General features: G+C 45.6%; 1 protein-coding gene across 1 annotated transcript in view; it reads right to left on the reverse strand.

Annotated features, from left to right (window-relative positions):
• The window catches only part of LOC126474041 (nucleolar protein dao-5-like), a 322,517-nt gene that overhangs the window by 26,174 nt on the left and 275,210 nt on the right, over window positions 1-21,133 (reverse strand). Inside the window, exon 2 of the mRNA XM_050101453.1 lies at window positions 582-3,100. Within this exon, the coding sequence (XP_049957410.1) occupies window positions 582-3,014 (2,433 nt within the window). The 5' untranslated portion in view covers window positions 3,015-3,100. The remainder of the gene's footprint in view (window positions 1-581; window positions 3,101-21,133) is intronic.

The raw sequence follows: 21,133 nt of genomic DNA on the forward strand, positions 1-21,133 counted from the left end.
TGTAATATATCACAAAATCGGTTTACTTTCTGATGCAAACGAAACGTGAGAACTGTGGCTATTAGATTTTAAATTTACTCGCAGAAACACAAGAAACTAAACTACTAAAGCACACAGATGATATAATAAAATTCGCTCCTGGTTAGGAATTCGTGAATGTCACAAAAGCGGTTTACTTATCTGTTGCTGCGACTGCCGCGGTCGGCTACTCACTGCCTGACTTACTAACGCCAACAAGCGGTCACACTGTGCGGTGATGCTGTGAAAGTTGGGATCTGATACGTTTCAGAAAATCTACGCTGCCATGTTGTCTGTCAGACAGCAACTACCATGCAGTTTAAGTACCTATGTGATTCTGTTTCCCATAAGCGTTTTTTTTTAATTTTTTTTACAGGAAAGGTTTCTACTGTTTCACTATGACATACGTAATGGCGAGAGTAAACAAACATTATTGTTTATGTTATTTGTGTGCTGCTTGCAGTAACCTCTAGAAGCAGAAAACATGCCACAAAACTGTACTGGGTTGCTAATTAGAGGATTAGACCAGAAGAAATTACATGAACTGGAAAATAGTTATGTACCTCTAAGTAAGCTTCGTATGATTGTAGTCCTGACGGATCTGAGTCATAGAACTGATGCAGATAGCTTTTGACACCAAAATAAACTGGACATTTTCTCCCTTGAAGTCCCCCACATCCAGAAGATTCATCTTCCACCTGTGCTTCCTTAGCCCTTGAAATCTGAGCTTGTCCATGTGTATCAAATTTCTGTGGCTGTTCTTGGCCATTTAAATGATTAATTCGAGGTTCATCGGTTGTGGAGTATTTATTTTGAGGAGAAGACGTTAACGTAATATTCGCTCCGTTCACATTCTTTAGATGTTTGTTTGTAAGCTTACTGAAGCATTTCGCATCATTGTCGGGAAAAACATTGCGATTCTCCAGTCTCTGAAGTTTCTCATCTCTTACTTTCTCTTTATTAACCAGTTCCTGGTACCCATCTGGTATCTTTGTTCGTAACGTCTTCCGAGTGGGAGAGGACAAATTTATGTCACTCTTCATCGTGTCCGCTTTTGCTATTTTCCTTATAGTTCCTTCTCCTTGCAAGAGTTTTTCGTGGAGCGAGTCGACATGAAATTTGTCTTCCTGTGTTTTTTCAGATTTGTTCTTGGTCTTTCTCTTTTCCTCTGTTTCTTCAAATATTCTGCCTGCAGATTTGTCTCTCTTGTTTCGCACACTGCTGTCGGAGTGTACTCTCTTTTTCTTCTCAGACGGGCATTTTTCGCTCTCGGATCTCCTCAGGCCGCTAGTGACTGTCGGTTTGTGCATATTTTCTGGCTGATTAGCATTTCGTGCCTCAGGTAATCCTTTAATCGTGCTGTTCTTCTCATCCTTTTTCTTCCTCTCCAAGGTCAACAGTTCGCTGGTGTTACACTCCTCTTCGGTTACATCTTCTTTGGCATCGTCTGAATGAGAGGCTCCTGTAACACTTTGTAGTTTATCTGACTGATTCTGTGGATCACTGAAATATGTCTGTATCGCGTTATTTCGCAAAGTGAGTGCTTCTTTTGTAGACAATTCAGTTTCTCCAGCAGAAGCGTTGCCTCCTATCTCGCCACTAACACAGCTAGATGCTGGGCCTTTATCGGAAGATAGTTTTATTTCGGAGAGAGACGTCCCGGCCATGTTTTGTGTCTTCTTGCCATATTCTGGGTGACTCTGCTCATGAAAGCTTGGACTATGCTCCGGAACGCTGTTCACCTTCGGAGTCTCTTTAGTTTCTGTCGTTTTTGCAGTATTTCCATCATCCTTTTGTTGCTGGTTTGTCTCGCTGATATGTTGTGGCTCTCTCTCGAATTGCGGTCTTGCAGTACTTTCTCTAGCAAGTGGTACGTTGCCATTTCCGTTCGTTTGTAGCGTTGGTTGATCATGTCGATGTTCTGCTGTAAACATTGTCTGACGTACTATTGGTTTAGAACTGTGATCCTCTGATTTACCCGCTTCGGAACTCCCTCCAGAATCGGTCGTCTTTGCTTCCTGTTTGCTGTAATCAGAAGCATCTTCTGAGATCTTAGGAGCGCCGACATCTTCGGGTGGCCTACACTTGGTTTTAGGCACGGCTTCCTTAACATGCTCCTCTTGGAGGCTCTCCGATGATTCTCTGTCCTTCTGACGATATGAACTGGTCTTCGACTTTGGCACTCGCTTTGGAGAGGTTTCTCCCTGTCTCGGCGACGTGATCTTTTTCTTCGTGCCGGGAGAGCCCCGGGAAGAAGGGCTCGCAGTTTTCATCTCTGTTGGAGACCTGGCTTTCCGCTGAGGCGACACTTTCAGCTGTTCCTCCGAGCGTCTGGCATCAGGGCCGGCTCCGCTCGTTCTCTTCGAACCAGATGTCTGCTGGAGTCTCTTGGGCGAGCCACCAGGAGATGGCGTGCTTGCTTTGTCGTCGCGTGGCGACCTGGCGCAGCGCCCTTCATCCCTCCCGGTGGCAGCTTCCTGACAAGCCCCGTGCCTCGCATTCGCTTCTGCCCGCCTCTGCGAGAGGGGAGACTTTGGCTCGGCCGTGACCCTCTTCGGCGACGGCTCCTTCCTAGTGGTCAACCTGGGTGAAGTCTCTCTCTTCCTGCACGGCGACTTGGACGCCGCACGCGTGTCGCTCTGCTCCGCGCTCCTCCCCGGCTTCATCACCGTCTTCGCTGGATCCCTCTGTGTCGGCCTGCTCGCTTTGGTCTTCTCCACCTGCTCTCCGCCACGCTCGGCGGACGGCGTCGGCGCTGCCTCTTTCAGCGGCAGGTCCTTGGGCTTCTGGGCGTTCGCCCGCAGCCGAACCGGAGGTGGCGCTCGACCACCGCCCGGTTTCTGTTCCTTCGCGGAGGATTCTTTCTTGACCGCTACAGCGTCTTCCTTGCGGACAGCCGCTCCACCGGCAGATGGCGCCCCTGCCTCCGCGCTCTTCTGCTTTTTGTCGTCGTCTTCCTCTTCTGCACCATCTGTTCTCTCCTTATCGCTGTCCATCGCAGCTACTGAGCGGCGGTCGTCATCTTCTTCAAACAGCCAAATGCGTCGCAACGCATTCAGACATAGCTGCCTTCGCTCGGAGTCTGAAACATAAAATTACCAAAATAATGTTACTGCCAGGATTTTGCTGCTTAATTCCAACCAGTCAGGGAGATATGTATGTTTGGCACAAGATTCGTCACACAGCATTACATTATGTCAGGCCTCGTGGTCTAGGGGCACATTCCTGCTTCGCGCGTCGGGCCAGTAGGTTCCGCTGGTTATGTCTCTATTGCAGTGCTGCGAGAGCTTCCTTTAATGTCGTAAGAGTCCTTGTGCGCTCTGCATCGTTGTTTCTCCCTCTGCGTCTCATGTTTGTGAATCAATTTTGAGGTGGCGTTGCCTTGCGCCGTGATGTGGTCCATGGCACCCAGGAAAATTCCACGTACAAGTACCATCAGTTTTAGTTTTGACAAGTCCGCCAGGTTCATTGGAAATTCATGATTAGCCTGTAGACACGTTCAAGATAACTTCGGAACATGTTCATACGGCTTACTTCTATTCTGAATCGTATGTGTCTGATGTCAAGTTTCTAGATCCACTTCAGGTGGACAGCCATCTTTTGCGCCACAGACAGCAAGTCCCTTTTACTATTACGATGGTTCTAATAGCTTGGCTATTCTGACAAGCGTGGAGATGGAATATACGAATGCTGGGTGTTTTACCATCCGCCCAAAACTGATAACAGTTTCCTCAAGACCATCCTGCTTCCGGTTGGGAACATACGGAATATACAGCCAGGAATGCTGGTCCACTCAACATCGTTTACACGTGTATAGTGGCGTTCGATCCGTGGACATGGTGGTAAAACGCAGTATCCACTCTCATTTGCAAACGTGTGGATACCGACTATGTGGTGTCACTGTCAGACACCACACTTGCTAGGTGGTAGCCTTTAAATCGGCCGCGGTCCGTTAGTATACGTCAGACCCGCGTGTCGCCACTATCAGTGATTGCAGACCGAGCGCCGCCACACGGCAGGTCTAGAGAGACTTCCTAGCAGTCGCCCTAGTTGTACAACCGACTTTGCTAGCGATGGTTCACTGACAAAATACGCTCTCATTTGCCGAGACGATAGTTAGCATAGCCTTCAGCTACGTCATTTGCTACGACCTAGCAAGGCGCCATTACCAGTTACTATTGATACTGAGTCATGTACAGTCAAGAGCGACGCTCATCATTAATGGATTAAAGTTAAGTATTCCGCCAGCTACGTCCGTTTTTCTAAAGTCTAATTTCCTTGTCCTGTTCCAGACCTCACGCCAGCCTGCGTGAGCTAAAACACATGCCTTTTGGCTTCCTCTAATAATACGGTGTTGGCTCTCCTGCCAACCCACAAGATTGGCGACGAGGCAACACCGCATTCGTAACTATACTGCCCTGATTTACTTGTGAAATGGCTTCGCCACCATCTCCAGATGTACTGTTCGAATTTTATCGCTTACAGAATCAGCAGACGCAGGCCTGACTGGATGCCCTTGGACAGCTCGTCCAGGGTCAGCGTGCAATACAAAACGATGTGGCAGCCGCCGCTCCACCGCTAACGCAGCCACAACACGCAGTTGCAACAACTTTTCGTCCTTTTGATGCTGCAATGGAAAGCTGGACGGAGTGGTCATGCCAATTTGGATTCCATCTCGCCGCCTACAGAATTCAAGGTAACGAGCGGCAGCCTTTTTTATTGTCCTCCATCGGGGTGCACACGTACCGTGTGATAGTCAAATTATTTCCCCGACGCGACGTAGCAACTCTGTCCTACGACACAATTTTGTCTGCATTAGATGCATATTTCAAAGAATCAGTCAATGTAGTTGCCAAACGGTATACCTTCTTTCGTACAAAACGTATGGCAGGTCAGACTAATTGGGAGTGGGTTGCAACCTTGCAAGGCCTTACTAGGGATTGTGCTTTTGAGTGTCAATGTGGACTCCCTTATTCAGATACTATGGTGCGTGATGCAACTGCACAGAACGTTTCTGATGTTCGTATACGGGAACAGATTTTGAAACTAGTCAATCCCTCCCTTCAGCAAGTGATGGACATACTGGATCGGCAGGACACACTTGACTTTGTTCAGGAATCATTCGAAACTTCGCCACCTGTGTGTCAGGTTAACCGGCCCGCCGGGCGAGCTGCACGGAACAGTAAACAATCCTCGCGCCGGACTGCACCGCTGCCGCCAGGCTCTCAGCCACGTGTACTGCGCCAGCAAGTAAATGCAGTGCTAAAATTATGCCCGCGGTGTGCTACTAGAGATTCGCGTGAGAATTGCCTGTCACGCCAAGCTATTTGCTTTTACTGTAATAAAAAAGGACATGTTCAAAGTGTTTGCCAGAAAAAGCTCAGATCGGAAGCTCAAAACCATTCCAGGCCCTTTGCTTCGCACCGGAATCGGAATCGAACCAATGATACTCCGGCTTGCGACACTTCGCCCATGGAAATTCATATAGTTCATGCCACTCCACCCAGTGCCACTCTCTCTAACAGTGACTGTGTTCGTCCCACAAATAGTGTGCGTCGACGTTGCCGGTACTCCCATCAAGTTGCAAGTGATTTTGTACCAGTGTCAGTTCACGTTGCACGAGACAGTCGCTCTTGTCGTCAGCAGGACAATAAACTTTTTGTGGACTTGGACATTAACGGCAAAGTGATACCATTCCAGCTTGATACCGGGGCTGCAGTTTCACTGATCAATCAAGACACTTACAAACTGCTGGGCACACCTCCGTTGCGTGCTGCAACTGTTCAGTTAACTACCTATTCAGCTCACAAGATCCCTGTGTTAGGACAGTGCAGCCTTCTTGCAACATACAAGGGACAAACAAAACTTGTGTCATTTTACGTCCTTCATTCTTCTTTTGCAGTGAACTTGTTTGGTTTCGATTTACTTCAGTTGTTTAACTTGTCTGTAGTAAATCAGGTCCTATCAGTGAACCAGACTGTGCCTTCAGACAGTGTTTCTCGTCTATGTGAAGAATTTGCAGACATTTCTGCACCGGGCCTCGGTTGCGCTAAGAACTATAAAGCACATTTGGAACTGAAAGTTAACGCGCAACCAAAGTTTTTCAGAGTGCGCAATGTTCCCCACGCATTGCATGATGAGGTCGCAAACACATTACACGATTTGGAATCACAAGGTGTAATTGAACGTGTGCAGGCTTCTCTCTGGGCATCACCCTTAGTAATTTTGCCAAAACCTTCCGGAAAATTGAGACTTTGTGTGGACTTCAAGGCAACAGTGAATCCACAACTAGTGACTGCAACATTTCCTTTACCCCGCCCGGAAGATCTTTTTGACAAACTGTGCCCGGGTAAATATTTTTCGAAGTTGGACCTAGCAGATGCGTACTTGCAAATACCGGTGGACGAAGAATCCCAGCGCGTTTTGGTGGTTAACACGCATCTTGGTTTGTATCGATTCAAACGACTGCCATTCGGGTGTGCATCCGCCCCTGCATTGTTTCAGCAATATCTACAAACTGTTTGTGCGTCGGTCCCTACTGCAGCAAACTATCTGGACGATATTGTGATCTCTGGAAAGACGGAACATTTAGCCAATCTCAGAACATTATTTCAGGTCTTGCGACAAAATGGTCTTCGCTTGCGGAAGGACAAATGTGTGTTTTTTGCTCGTGAGTTACCCTATTTGGCACATGTACTCAATGCCCAAGGCAATCATCCCAGTCCAGAGCACCTTCGTGTCATACAAGACTTGCCGCACAATTTGCAGCAGCTACAGAGTGTGCTGGGAAAAATAAATTACTATAACAGTTATATCCCACACGCCTCTTCCATTTCAGCTCCGCTTCATCGCTTACGTCGTAAAGGTGTTCCGTTCGTCTGGACGACGGAATGCGAACGCGCCTTTCTCCAGTTGAAGTCGGCATTGCTTTCCAATGCTTGCCTTACGCCATTCGATCCCCGGAAGCCCCTTTTGTTGATGGTGGATGCATCGGATTTCGGCATCGGTGCTGTGCTTGCGCACAAAGATGGTTCGCACAATCGCCCTATTGCCTTTGCGTCCAAATTGCTCTCGTCTGCGCAAAGAAATTATTCACAGATCGAGAAAGAAGCATTGGCTCTCGTATTTGGTGTTACAAAGTTTCATGACTTCTTGTATGGTCGTCACTTTACCATCATCACAGACCACAAACCTTTGACATCGCTTTTTCATCCGACCGAGCCTGTACCTCCCCGTACAGCGCAGAAATTCATTCGCTGGTCTATTTTCCTCTCGCAGTACCGCTACGATATCCACTACGATATCCACTGCTAAGCATGGAAACGCCGATGCGTTGTCCCATTTGCCTGTTGCTGAGGATAGAGCATTCGATTCCTCCGAACTTGCTTGCATGTTCATTGATTCGGAAACCGATGACGTGTTCGAATCGTTTCCGATTGATTTTTGTCGTGTAGCTCCAGCCACAGCTGCCGACCCTGTCCTTGCTACCGTTCTCCATTTTGTCGCTACGCAATGGCCCTTGTCAAAGTCACGGGTCGGGGATCCGTTGGTTCGCCGATTTTTTGCTCACCGGGAGAGACATTTTGTACGACGTGGTGTTTTGCTGTTGCGATCTGATAATGATCAGTCCAGGGTCGTGGTCCCACGTTCGTTACAGTCCTCTGTCTTACGGCTTCTCCACCAAGGACATTGGGGTATAGTGAGAACGAAACAACTTGCTCGTCAGCACTGAACTTGGTTCGGAATCGATACCGCGATTACGAATATGTGCTCTTCTTGCATGGTGTCTGCCGAACAACAATCAGCACCACCGCGGGAATTCTTTGCATGGCCACAAGCCACTTCCCCTTGGCAACGCTTACACATCGATTTTGCTGGTCTATTCTGGAATGCTCGATGGTTGGTTGTGGCAGATTCATTCAGTAATTCTCCTTTTGTTGTCCGGATGTCTTCCATGACGTCATCTGCCACCATCCAAGCGTTATCTGCTATCTTTTGCATTGAAGGTCTTCCACAGACTATTGTTTCCGACAATGGCCCACAATTCGTGTCCGCAGAATTTCAGTCATTCTGCAAGGCCAATGGTATTCAACATCTGACGTCCGCGCCGTTTTCGCCACAGTCAAATGGTGCCGCTGAACGATTGGTCAGGACTTTCGAGTCACAGATGTTGAAGTTGAAAGAGTCGCATTCTCGGGAGGACGCGTTATTGCTCTTTTTGTCCTCGTGTCGCTTTCAGCCCCGAGATGGTCGCTCGCCGGCTGAGTTGCTCCACGGTCACCCTCATCGAACCTTGATGTCTTTGCTACATCCGCCGCATCAGGTTCCTGTGCAGCGGCAGACACCTGCTTTTGCCCCAGGCGATGTTGTCTACTACCGCAGCTATCGAGGTTCACGGCGTAGGTTCGAAGGGCGCATTATTCGCTGCCTCGGCCGCGCTGTGTATCTGGTTTTGGGTGCCTCTGGTGAGGTGCGTCGGCATCTCAATCAGCTGCGCCTCTGTCGTCGCATGGGATCTGCCGCTGGCCGTCTGCTTTCAGCGACGGTGCCGTCCGGTCAGCGCCCTTGGGACCCATCTACTGGCTCGCCTCAGCCCCAGGTGTTACCGACGCTGCCTTTCATTTTGCCCCATGGCGACGCGACGTGCCGCCGCCGCCGCCGCCTGTTCTCCCGCCGGCGACGCCTGCAGTGGACGCGTCGCTGCAACTGCCGGGCGCCTCCCTGGGTCACGCGCCGCCTATCGCTTCCCGTGACCAGTTGTCCTCCGACATGGAACTTTTGCCCGCTCCGGACCATATGTCATCTTTGCCCGTCGGGTGTCCCGGCGCGATGGAGGTCGACCCTTCGGCCCCTCCTGTCTCTCTGCGGGCGCATACACCGCATGTTGGCGTGCACCCTGGAGCAGGTTTTCAGGCGTTTCCTAGCTCCCCGAGGTCCGAATGGCAGGGTGCGGGTGGCACAGCGTCGCCTGTTGTTAGGCTCCCCACCTCGTCGCATACGTCAACATGGGGTCCTCCCCACGGCGGTCGGAAGCCTTATGCCACAACCGTGCGCCGATTTGCAGGGGAGGAATGTGGTGCCACCGCCCGACACCACACTTGCTAGGTGGTAGCCTTTAAATCGGCCGTGGTCCGTTAGTATACGTCGGACCCGCGTGTCGCCACTATTAGTGATTGCAGACCGAGCGCCGCCACACGGCAGGTCTAGAGAGACTTCCTAGCACTCGCCCCAGTTGTACAACCGACTTTGCTAGCGATGGTTCACTGACAAAATACGCTCTCATTTGCCAAGACGATAGTTAGCATAGCCTTCAGCTACGTCATTTGCTACGACCTAGCAAGGCGCCATTACCAGTTACTACTGATACTGAGTCATGTACAGTCAAGAGCGACGCTCATCATTAATGGATTAAAGTTAAGTATTCCGCCAGCTACGTCCGTTTTTCTAAAGTCTAATTTCCTTGTCCTGTTCCAGACCTCACGTCAGCCTGCGTGAGCAAAAACGCGTGCCTTTCGGCTTCCTCTAATAATACGGTGTTGGCTCTCCTGCCAACCCACAACAGAGTACATATAATTTACACAGGACAAATAGGAAACTATTTTATATGTAATGGGTGTCGACACTTCCGTAAAAGTTGCTCGCGTCCTGTTATGGTCTCAGGATGCGCTTATGAATACCGTAAAAGGCTAACTTTAGCGGATCTCGTTCCCCAAGTGACGGCCATTGTGCTAACCAAGTTCCTGAGGGCAACCCGAATCATTGCTTAGTGGAAAACAGTGAGGAGTCAGACGATTTCTCTTCCCCTCTCCCCTCGCCTAGTTCAGACTGGGTGATAACATGTCAGCTGCTGTTCAAGATCCGAAAGCCTCCAGCAACTCCTCCGATACGTCTCCCGTGATCGAGACTGACTCTTCAGGATTACAGGAGGATGGACCTATTCCAGAGCTCCTTACTATATTGACGATCTTGCCGGGCATCCCTGATTCTGTAAGGTATGTCCACCCTTCTTCTGGGCCCCAGAATGGGGAAAGCTTGCCACATGCCGCTGCTGATCAGACCCAGATGGGCACGAGTATGTCAGTGGAACACGTGGTGACGGTGAAAGACATACCATTAGCTTTCATTTCCGCCGATTCTCAGCAGCCACACTGCCCAAAAATGGAGGATTGTGGTGTGCTGACTTCTTCCTCTGCGCCTGATACTGAATCTCCGCATGCGGAAGTCACGTCCCCTCAAAGCCACAATAAACAGCATTTTCAATCTGAGCGTGCGGCGTCGCGAAAAAAGAACTTTAAAGTCACAAGTAGTCATCTGAATTGTTGTGGCACTAACTGGAAGCTGGCCTATACTCTCCTTACTTTGAATGTGGACAGAATTAGTTCCGATATTAGACTTGTGACGCTGCGACAATTGATTTACGATTCAAGAGCACCCGTGACATTTTTGCAACAAGTGTTATTTGATCATTTTTATATCCAAGGTTTCCTCCCTTATTAAATGCGGCTCCCGAACTATCTATCGGTACTGCGTTATTTTACAGAGAGGGAATATCACTGACCGATTGATAACGGGCGAGAGATAAGCTGCACTTTTTTTTGACCTTGTTTTTAATCTTCTTTATGCCCCATCAGGATCAGGCTATTCCACAACGAGCGCGTTTTGAAAAAGAGGATATAGTTTACTGCGTAAAGCTCGGTAGAAACTCCTGTCAGGTGGAGATTTTAACTGTGTTTTGCATCCTGTGGATCGGACGAGCGCGTTTTTAAAAAGAGGATGTAGTTTACTGCGTAAAACTCGGCAGAAACTTCTGTCAGGCGGTGATTTTACCTGTGTTTTCCGTCCTATGGATGGGACTGTGGCTGTCCCAATCTCATCACGTATACACATTTTGCAGGTACTTCGCGCAGCAGACTTTATCGTTTTTGTCTTTCTGATTCTTTATGTGGGCAACTACTAGCGGCAGACGTCATACCCACTTGTTTAACAGATCACTGTGCCGCAGTTGTAAACTTAAATCATGTGCCGCAACTAGTGAAACTGTATCGTCTCCCATGAATGTTGAACAGAGCTCTCTTAATGGACCCTCCCGTCGAGATTATCGTATGAGAGGTTTGAACCCGTTGCTAGCGTTTCCAGAACCGTTACCCTTTTCTTATGGAATGGCGGTTAGGGCGTGACAAATCACTGCTCCGGAAAGCGTGAATTCGTTATGGCGCCGAGAGGGCGGCGGATCTGCGGCAGACCCAGGAATTTTATTATTCTGTCTTACGACAACATTATGAAGGTGCCTGATAAGCTCCCTCACGGATTATAGATGTCCACCATGTTAAGGCGAAGCTTCTTCAGTTAAAGAACAACAATCCGTGTTACTGAAATGATTTCCCCTGATGCATTCACTCCTATCCTGGATTGCATGTGTAAGTAGGCAGTTTAGGTTTTTATGTTGGTAACGCGACGTAGCGCTCTATATGAAAATCACTGACTGTGCTGTGGGAAGTCTGTGGCTGGTTTGCATTGTTGGAATATTTGCTACTGTAGTGCTGGGCAGTTGGAAGTGAACAGCGCGTAGCGTTGCGCAGTTGGAGGTGAGCCGCCAGCAGTGGTGGATGTGGAGAGAGAGACGGCAGAATTTTAAGAGCGGGCGATCTGGACGTGTGTCCGCCAGAAAGAGTAAATTTGTAATACTGTATATCATGAACTGATATATATATATATATATATATATATATATATATATATATATATATATATATATATATAGGGTGGCGCAGATGGATCGGGTGGTTTTAAAATACTTGTCAAACTGTCAATTGTAAAGGTATTGGATTGAAATAAAGTGCAAAACGTGTAGTTACAATGGAAGTTTATTAACAAAAAAATAGTAATGTTAGTTTTTAAAAATTACATCCATCAAATGCCCTCCTTCTCGAGCGACGCATTCTTGGAGTGGGTCCTTAACGTTCCGCATTGCCCGCTCAAGCACATCACCAGGAATTGATGTGATTTCGGTGTGAATTGCTGCCTTCAACTCCTGAATGGTCCGGGGTTTGTTCATGTAGACCCTTGCTTTTAAATAGCCCCATAAGAAAAAGTCACATACCGTGAGGTCCGGCGAGCGAGGGGGCCAATGGACATCTCCATTACGGGAAATCAAACGGCCAGGGAACAGAGCGCGTACAGCTTGCATTGATATCCTAGCGGTATGTGCAGTTGCCCCGTCTTGTTGGAACCACATATTGCCCATGTCGTAATTGTTCTCTTCAAGTTGTGGGAGAAGAAAATCTTCAATCATGTTCACATAACGCTGCGAATTAACAGTAACCGCCTGCTCCCTGTCATTTTCAAAAAAGTAAGGACCAACTATCCCTACCTTAGAAACCCCACACCAAACCGTCACTTTGTCACTATGGAGAGGCCGTTGGTGTAGATCTCTTGGGTTAGTGTCGGCCCAGTAACGGCAATTTTGCTTGTTTACGTATCCGTTAATGTGAAAGTGAGCCTCGTCAGACATCATGATAATCAGGTTTACATCTTCCAATAACTCCAACATCTGTTGGCTAAACTGAAGCCTTTGAAGATGGTCTGTTGGGAGAATCTTCTGTACCAACAGGATTTTATAGGGGTGGAATTTCAGTTCTTCGTTAAGAATCCTTTGAAGGCTCCGACGTGACATTCCAAGAGCTTGAGCACGACGTCTCGTTGATCGACGTGGGCTCGCAGTGACATCGCGTCTCACACGCTCCACGTTCTCAGGCGTTGTTATTGTTGGCGGTCTAGGCGTCCATTTTGGAGCACATGAACCAGTAGTGCGGAAATTATGCACCCAACTCAATATCGTATCTCGCTTAGGAACACTACCGCGAGGTGGGATGTTGAAACGCCGACGAAAGGCACGCGTCACAGCAACAATTGACTCGTTATTGCGTATGAACTCTTCCACTGCGAAAACACGATGCTCAACGGACCACGTAGCCATCGCGACTGACTGCCAGCCTGCAACTGAAACTTCCCGTCCCCCCCACCACAGGACGAAGTCGCCGAACACCTGGCTCCCCCCCTCCAGACGTACAGTCCACTTCAAAACCACCCGATTCATCTGCGCCACCCTGTATATATATATATATATATATATATATATATATATATATATATATATATATATGATGACTTTTGAACATTATTAAGGTAAATACATTGTTTGTTCTCTAAAAAAAATATTGTGTGTCAGCTTATTGTTGATCACAATAAGTAAAGAGAGAAGTGTCTGAGTACGTTAATTTTTGCTCAGCTGTTTGAAAATCAAATAATGTAGAGGTTTTTCAGCACAGTAATTCATTAATTTTTCTGAGGTGACGTTTCACATGGTACTTCATTATTAAATGATGAGTTTCTAAGTGATTTTACTCAAGATCATATATATTGTCTCGGTGGTATTCCTAACGAATTTTATGTACATTTCGGCCTCTTATAGGAGATACCATTACGTCACTGACAAATGAGGTGATACGGGAGGGTTTGATTCCTGCCCCTTCCAAGATTGGTAAATTTGTTCTAATTCCGAAGATAACCGGACTGATGAATTCCGCCCGATCACATTTCTTAATTTTGAGTATAAAAATGTTGCACGGACTGTTAATAGCCGCTTGTCGACAATGATAGAGAAAATTCTTGCAGTTAAGCAAAGCTGTGTGCCTGGGCGCACGATCCTATCTTCTGTAATCAATTGCCGGAACATCGTCTCGGAGCCTTACCTTTTATTGATTTTAATAAGGCATTTGACGGGACAGTCACAGTTTCTTGATGCAGATGTTGGAGGTGACCAGTGTAAATCATATCATATTATTCAGTCTTTTTACTGGTATTCAAGCGCCTCCCCAGATTACAGTCCGACGGGACTTAATTAGAGAAGCCCCCTCTCCATGTTGTTTTTTTGTTCTTGTCTTTAGAACCTCTGTTTCGCCGTAATGCTGTTCAGTTATCTGGGTGGAAGATATTGGGAGAAACCTTCTCGATGCGAGGGTTTGCGGATGATGTTATGGTATTGCTACGTCATATTAACGATATATCGTTACTCAAGGTCAGATTGGAGTCCTTTTGCTCTCTCTCTGGGGACCGCATTAACGAACGGAAATGCACCGTTACCACTGCGTGATTTTCATCAAGCTGTCATTCCATGGGCAACGGCGGTTGATTGCCGCAAGTCTTAGGGGACTACTGTGGATCGTTGCCTGATGAACATGGGTGCACTTAACTGGCGAAAGGTAACGGATCGCATTCAAGGGGCAATTCGTGAACACGAACCCCGTTTCGTTAGTCTTCTTCACAAAGCATCGGTCTAAGATGCGTACGTTTTTAGTAAAGTACATTATGTTACACAAATATTCCCGCTCCCCGTGATGATAGCACGCAAATTGATATAACTATGCGATCGTTTCCTATGGAAAAGTCATATTTTTCGACTCCGGTACGAACTGGAAGCGAGGTCCCGTCCCCTTGGAGGATTGAGATTTTCAGATATCAAAGTAAATGTTTCCATATTGGTTATATGGCGTAACGCCGTAAAATGCACTCGAGCTACTCATTCCATTACATCTCGCTTATTTACATATCATCGACCGGCCACTCTGACTCCTCCTGCAGACGTTGGCCGGATCAACTCTAAACTGCGGCACATACAAGAATTTTATATTATAAAAAGTCTTCAGGGAGTTTTATCAGTGACACACCTTACCACCAGACACCTGCTGAAATTGCCGCGCCATTGATATCCTGAAAAACATTGTGGTTTCACGCTGGTCTTCTTATCCTCCTGATGGAAGTCGCCTCTTCGTGGTAGACAGTCATTCATAATCTGATCCCGACCATCCAATGCCTCCACAGCACTGGTCTTCGTTCGACTGGCCTTTGCGACATATGTCAAGAAGCAGATACATTACCACTAAGGATCGCCTCTTGCGAAAGAAAACACTGTGCGAGAGTTCATGCCGAAGAAGCGCGACTTCTTGTAGTTAGGCTCAGGCGCTGGTCGGACGTCAACCCTGCAAAAGTTCAAAAAACTCTTCTTGTGATGTTTCCAAGCTACAGATAGAAAGTTCGTATACTGAACAAAGACTTTCTTTATTATACATGTATCAGTCATTGAACATCAACTTACTCCATTAACAAATGTGAGATGTTCTGAGGTCGGAAAAAACATCAATTGTGAAGTAACTGAAACGTTTTACATTGAACCTTTAATCTATTACTGATTATTGAGAAGCCCCTAGGCAAAGAACTTCCCCAGGAGGGTTCCATGGCGTGACGCACGACGTTGCAGACTCCGAAGAAGCACTGTATACGACGCAAACACTTCGTACGGATCCTCCGCGTCGCAGCACGACGGTCCGGGAGTCCCTCAAACGTAGAAGTTCCCACCAAACGAAAACAGCATCACGCTAATATATCAACTAACAAACGCCAGTTATATGTTGGCCGAACCTAGTTCAAAACATCCGCACTTGCTCAATCACACAAGACCACTGAGGGTACAAATGGTATTCAAAGGCTCGTATACGTTAAAAAAAATCGTGTAGCCTCGCATGCCTGTATACCACCCCCATGATTGAGTAAGCGTGGGAAACACTAAACTAAATCATCACAGAAACAAAGATTTGTAACACAGCATCTCTAATTTGTCCGTTCTGCGTACATATAGTTCTTTTCAACTAACCGTTGCGTTATTGATGGCGTTTACATCATAACAGTTTTTTACGAACAATATGTTTAAACTTACATGTAGTAATTATCGAGTATCGATCAAACACCAATTTGTATTACATTTTAGGTTCAGCACAGTTCAATGTTTAAATACTGTTACTTTCATTTTCTTGTGATTCTAAATTATTGTGTGTAAATTAGCCTCTTTATTAGCTTTCTTGAAACATTGATTAATATCCTTTAAAGACCTTTGCCACTAATCAGTTCAATACAGTGTACAACATTATCCAGTGGGTCAACTTACACTCTGTTTCTAGTGTCTGATAAATCCCTTTCGTTATGGTATCTGACCATAACTAAATATTTGTAACTGTGTTCCCAGATGTGAAATTCCAGAGAATAGTTTCTTGTCTTTACAGGAGGGAGGGCCTTGTTTTCACCATCAATTGTATTCTAAGAACTGACTTACATTAAACTGATCAGGAGTTTACTGAAGCCTCCACTGCCTCTTTCAGTAACATTATTTGACTGGAAATTATTCTTTCTCACTGATCAGAATAGGCAATCAAGACCAACTAGTCCACTTGTAACTTATTTCCCATAGAAAATTATAGAACCAATTACACACCCAAAACTTATTTCCCCAAAAAATGTAGTAACTTCTTACCCCCTTAAAAAGTATTGCTTGTTACTAAATAATTAAGTAATGGTCAAGGTTATTAACCTGTGTGTCATTATTACAGTTTCGTTTAAAAGTGCGGTGAAATTTTGAAAGATGATTAGTAGTTTGAAGGCAAACGTCTCATTTGCCCTGGATAACTTTTACAGTGCAACATAACTTAGGAACTCGTGGAACTGTAAGTATTAATAAGCTCAATCATTCCACAACACTACATTAACTACAGCACAGAAAATTTTAATTTTGTTGAGTGACTTTGTACTCTTCACATGAAGCAAAAAAGTAATTCTCTTATACAGTAATCATTATACAAGTAGTACTTATTATGTACCAATGCATTTACTTCCACAACCACATTCAATCACTTTAACCTATACCTTCCTGGCGCACAAATTACTATAGAGACAGCCTCTTGCGTCAAGCACTCGTCTCTACAGTTTAGCCTCATCACCTCCTTCCTTGCTGTTACTTATTTCGACTGCCCACCTCCTGCCCCCCTCCCCCCCCCCCCCCTCCCTGTCCGATTAGGCACCTGGGTCCTCAGACTCTAAAACTCATTATACACTATCACCACCATCCATTCACCAACGTTTGCCTGAGCTTATATTAAAGTTAACAGAGTTTTCAATTCATTTTGTACCTCTTCGTTTTTTGTGTTTGCGTATGTATGTATGTGTGTGTGTGCGTGCGTGTGTGTGTGTGTGTGTGTGTGTGTGTGTGTGTTTGCGTGCATCTGTGTGTTTGTGTGAATGAGTATGTGTATATTTGTCAGTGGGCGTGTCTTCCAGTCCCCCCAACCTCAAGGCAGTGGAACAATGTGGTTCATTTTGAATACAGACATTATTTACAAGCATTTAGTTACAATTTGTTATGAAAGGTCACAAGTCTAGAGTGTCATACACACCTTCCACCTTTTTTTGTAGGTGGGTCGGTCAGTATTGATGCTTTGGCGTGTGGCACTCTTGTGATTGTAAATGGTCCTAGATACAATAGATAATACTTACTAATTAACTTCTCACTCTGAGAACTACATTTATGATTTGTCACTGGAACCAGGTCACCTATCTTACAGGATGTCGGAGTTCCACTCTGATTGAGGTTCTATACTATCTAAATGTTCGAGGTACTCTGAAAGACTATCCACTTTTCCCCAGTCTCTGCCCAGGAGTTTATCCCTTACTCGCCAAGGTAGCCAACTTATAATTGCTCCGAGCAAATGTTCTTCTTTAATAGGGTCATCTACATACTGAGCTTTATGTAACTGGTGCTCCAAAAAGCGTCAGTAGCATTTCCAGTTACTATTATTACACACTTTTGACCCTAATATTTCTAAAAGTAATTTCTTCTGAGCTCCATTGCTCCAATATTTCGATTTAAACTCATGTTCAAAGTGCGGTAGGTTCTAAATTAATCTAATCTGAGCATGCCCAAATTCTGTCTTATTATGCTCATTCCACGTTTCAGCTAGTATTCCTTGGAAAGCTTCCACAAAAACCACCAGGTGATATCACCAGGTGTGGTAAAACTTCTGAAACTTATGGTTCAACCCCCTGCACAACACTGCGGAAAAATCATTATCTGTATTAAACTGTGACTTACCTTATTTAAACCAACATTGCGGCTTTTTCTTTCCTCTTGATGTAAAAAACCAGAATTCAATATGCCGTTACTTGCGTTATTTGTATGCGAGTTAGTGTTGTCTCTTTCGAGTTCGTCGAGATCATTTGGATTCCCGTAGGTAGAGCATTAAAAGGTGGATCTGCTGAAGCTTTTATGCTGTCGTTAGGATTAGTATGCGTACTGTTAGTCGCAAGTCCACTTTTACATTCTAACTTCTGTGTTCTGGAAATAATCAACACTATTGTGTTGATCAGCTCTTTGAGGTTTGTGCATGTGAACTTCAGCTAGGTAATGTAGTATTGATATTAGCGACAGTGTAAAGGTCCCCATTAGGAGACTGGGAGCTATTCATAAAAAAAGTTTGACTCTCTGTTAAGCTGTCTGTCAGACAAAAAGAAGAAGTTATAAATCTGTGGTGATTTCATTGTAAACTCTCTTCTGATAGGTGGCGCAGTGGTTAGCACACTGGACTCGCATTCAGGAGCACGACGGTTCAAAACCGCGTCCGGTCATCCTGGTTTAGGCTTTCTGTGATTTCCCTAAATAACTTACAGCTAAGGCCGGAATGGCTCCAATGGGACCGATAACCACGCTGTTTAGTCCCCTCCCCAAAGACCATCTAACCAACCAACCTGTAATGAATGTTGAATACACAGTAAACGATAGTCCAAGCTACAAAATGATATAAACAATATGACGGAGCCATCGGATAGCTGTTAATTACTGGTGATTCGCAGTAACTGCTGATGAAGGTGGCACGCTTGCATAGAGATGAGCACAGCTTCCCGAGGTCCCGACGGGTTTATACTGCCGCTGGTCATGCTGCCAACTGCCGCTGATATATTCGCTGACTTCGGTGGTGGGTGAACGTAATTGTTGACACCGGGTCTTCTTAGTGCCAGTCACTTTTGTTGTGAAGATACTGACGACTCAGCGGTTGCCAATAAAGTAGAGCAGCATCCACTTATCGCAGTCGGGGCACTCAACATAGATTAGTTATTTACGACGCATTAAAGTGACATCTTATTCAATCTAGTTGATTCACGCAGCAACCCCTTACTGACCGGTGTTGTCAAACTCATATCGCTTGTATTTGATGAAAAAATCTTCACGTTTTAGAGTAACACTTTTTAATTCTTATTAAGACACTTCACGGTCGACAGTCTTCTTCTACTGCGATCACACTGAATTGTGTGTGCAACTTTATACGGCTGCGCATCCTGACGGCTGGTAGCGCCGTACTACGAACGCGCCACCAGAAAAAAATTCATCGTATTCAGAGTGAACTTCTGATATCGTTTAAATGCAGCAAATTTCTCATACATAAATAACGGTCGCCGCCCGCAGGGCTGTCGCCAAACGAGTTATTATCTTCTTTTAGTTGTATTTTAAGTTGAGAATCCGCTACTTTCACGACATCGTAATTTGACTCTTGGTAGGACCGTCTGGCTGGGTCGCCATCTACGAAGGCTTATACCGACGAAGTAAAACGTCTTGCAGATAGACCGTGGCGCTGGTCCGACGAGAACTCTGCAAAATGTCAAAAAACTCTTCTTGCGATGTTTACAAAGTACTGACAGAAAGTCTGTATGCTGAACAACGACTTTCTTTATTATGTATATACCAGCTTTTGAACATCAAATTATCTCGTTAACAAAAGCGAGATGTTCTCAAGTCGGAAACAACATCAGTTGTGAACTAACTGAAACGTTTACATTGAATCTTCCATCTGTTCTTTGATTGTTGAGAAGCCACTTACCAAAGAACTTCTCCAGCATCACGCTAATAGATCAACGGGTACGTTGGCCGAACCTAGAGCAAAATATACTTACTTGCTCAATCATATAAGACTGCTCAGGGTACTAGTACTACCCAGAGGCTCGTATATGTTTTTTTTTTTTTTTTTAAAAAAAGAACGTATGTAGCCTCACAATTGGCCCTGGTTTCGCCAACAACTAGCTTTACTTACCCGATCAGCTGAAGCTGCTTTCTAGGCTGATTTCCCTCGCATGAAGGCTAATACGATCGTATGGCTCCCCGGACACTACGACCACTGCATAGTCGATTGTGACAACGATCACGATCGCCGTGTTCTTCGCCAATATATGGTAAACGCGCGTGCTTTATTTGCGAATATGTTGCTCCTTGTCTGTAATTGTCACGGTATCGGATGCTTTTTGTTTTTTCCTCCTTGTTCTGGAGACTTACCTCATTGCGTTCTTCCTAGAGAAAAAAACCAATTTTCTTTTGAGTTCCGGAACTGTGGAATTTACGTCTTACCAAGTATTATTTTCTGGAAAAGCTAGTACCATGTGATGGAGTCGCGAGAAACAACACATGGTTCAGATTCCACGTTAAACTGTCTCCTTTCCGACCTTGGCTAACTGGGGGTAGGTTAGGGGCACGCAAGTCGGCGAAGTGGCGTACAATTGAGACTTGCACCAGATCATTGAGCCATACGAAATTGTTATTATTATTACGGCATCCGCTGTAACAAATTATAGTGTGTCACATAAACACAACAATGTTGACTGGAATATACTTCTTTAAAATTCTAAAGGTGATGAGAACAAAATACAGGCAGTAAAAGGTTGTCTTCAAGTTGTAGAGAAACGAGAGCGCAGTTAGGAGACTCGAAGGGCGTTAAAAAGAAGCTCTGGTTAAGACGGGAGTGAGAAACTAGTGTAAGCTATCCCCGATATTATGCAGTCTGCTTCAAATGGCTCTAAGCACTATGGGACTTAACATATGAGGTCATTAGTCCCCTAGACTTAGAACTAAACCTAACTAACCCAAGGACATCACACACACCAATGCCCGAGGCAGGATTAGAACCTGCGACCGTAGCAGCAGCGCGGTTCCGGACTGAAATGCCTAGAACCGTTCGGTCACAGCGGCCGGCTATGCAGTCTGAACACCGAGCAACCAGTATTAGAAACCAAGACGAAATTTGGAAAGGGAATCAAAGTTTTTTTCAGTTTATTGCATTTCATAGTAGACATTACTTTAAGCCGCACCCTGGTACGAAGTTACATAGGCTTCACAAAGAACTGATTCTACATAAAGCAAATTTTACAATCAGAGTTTACTAAAATGAGTAAACAAGACAAAACTGTAACA

Source organism: Schistocerca serialis, chromosome 4, assembly GCF_023864345.2.
Source record: "Schistocerca serialis cubense isolate TAMUIC-IGC-003099 chromosome 4, iqSchSeri2.2, whole genome shotgun sequence".
Classification (NCBI taxonomy): Eukaryota; Metazoa; Arthropoda; class Insecta; order Orthoptera; family Acrididae; genus Schistocerca; species Schistocerca serialis.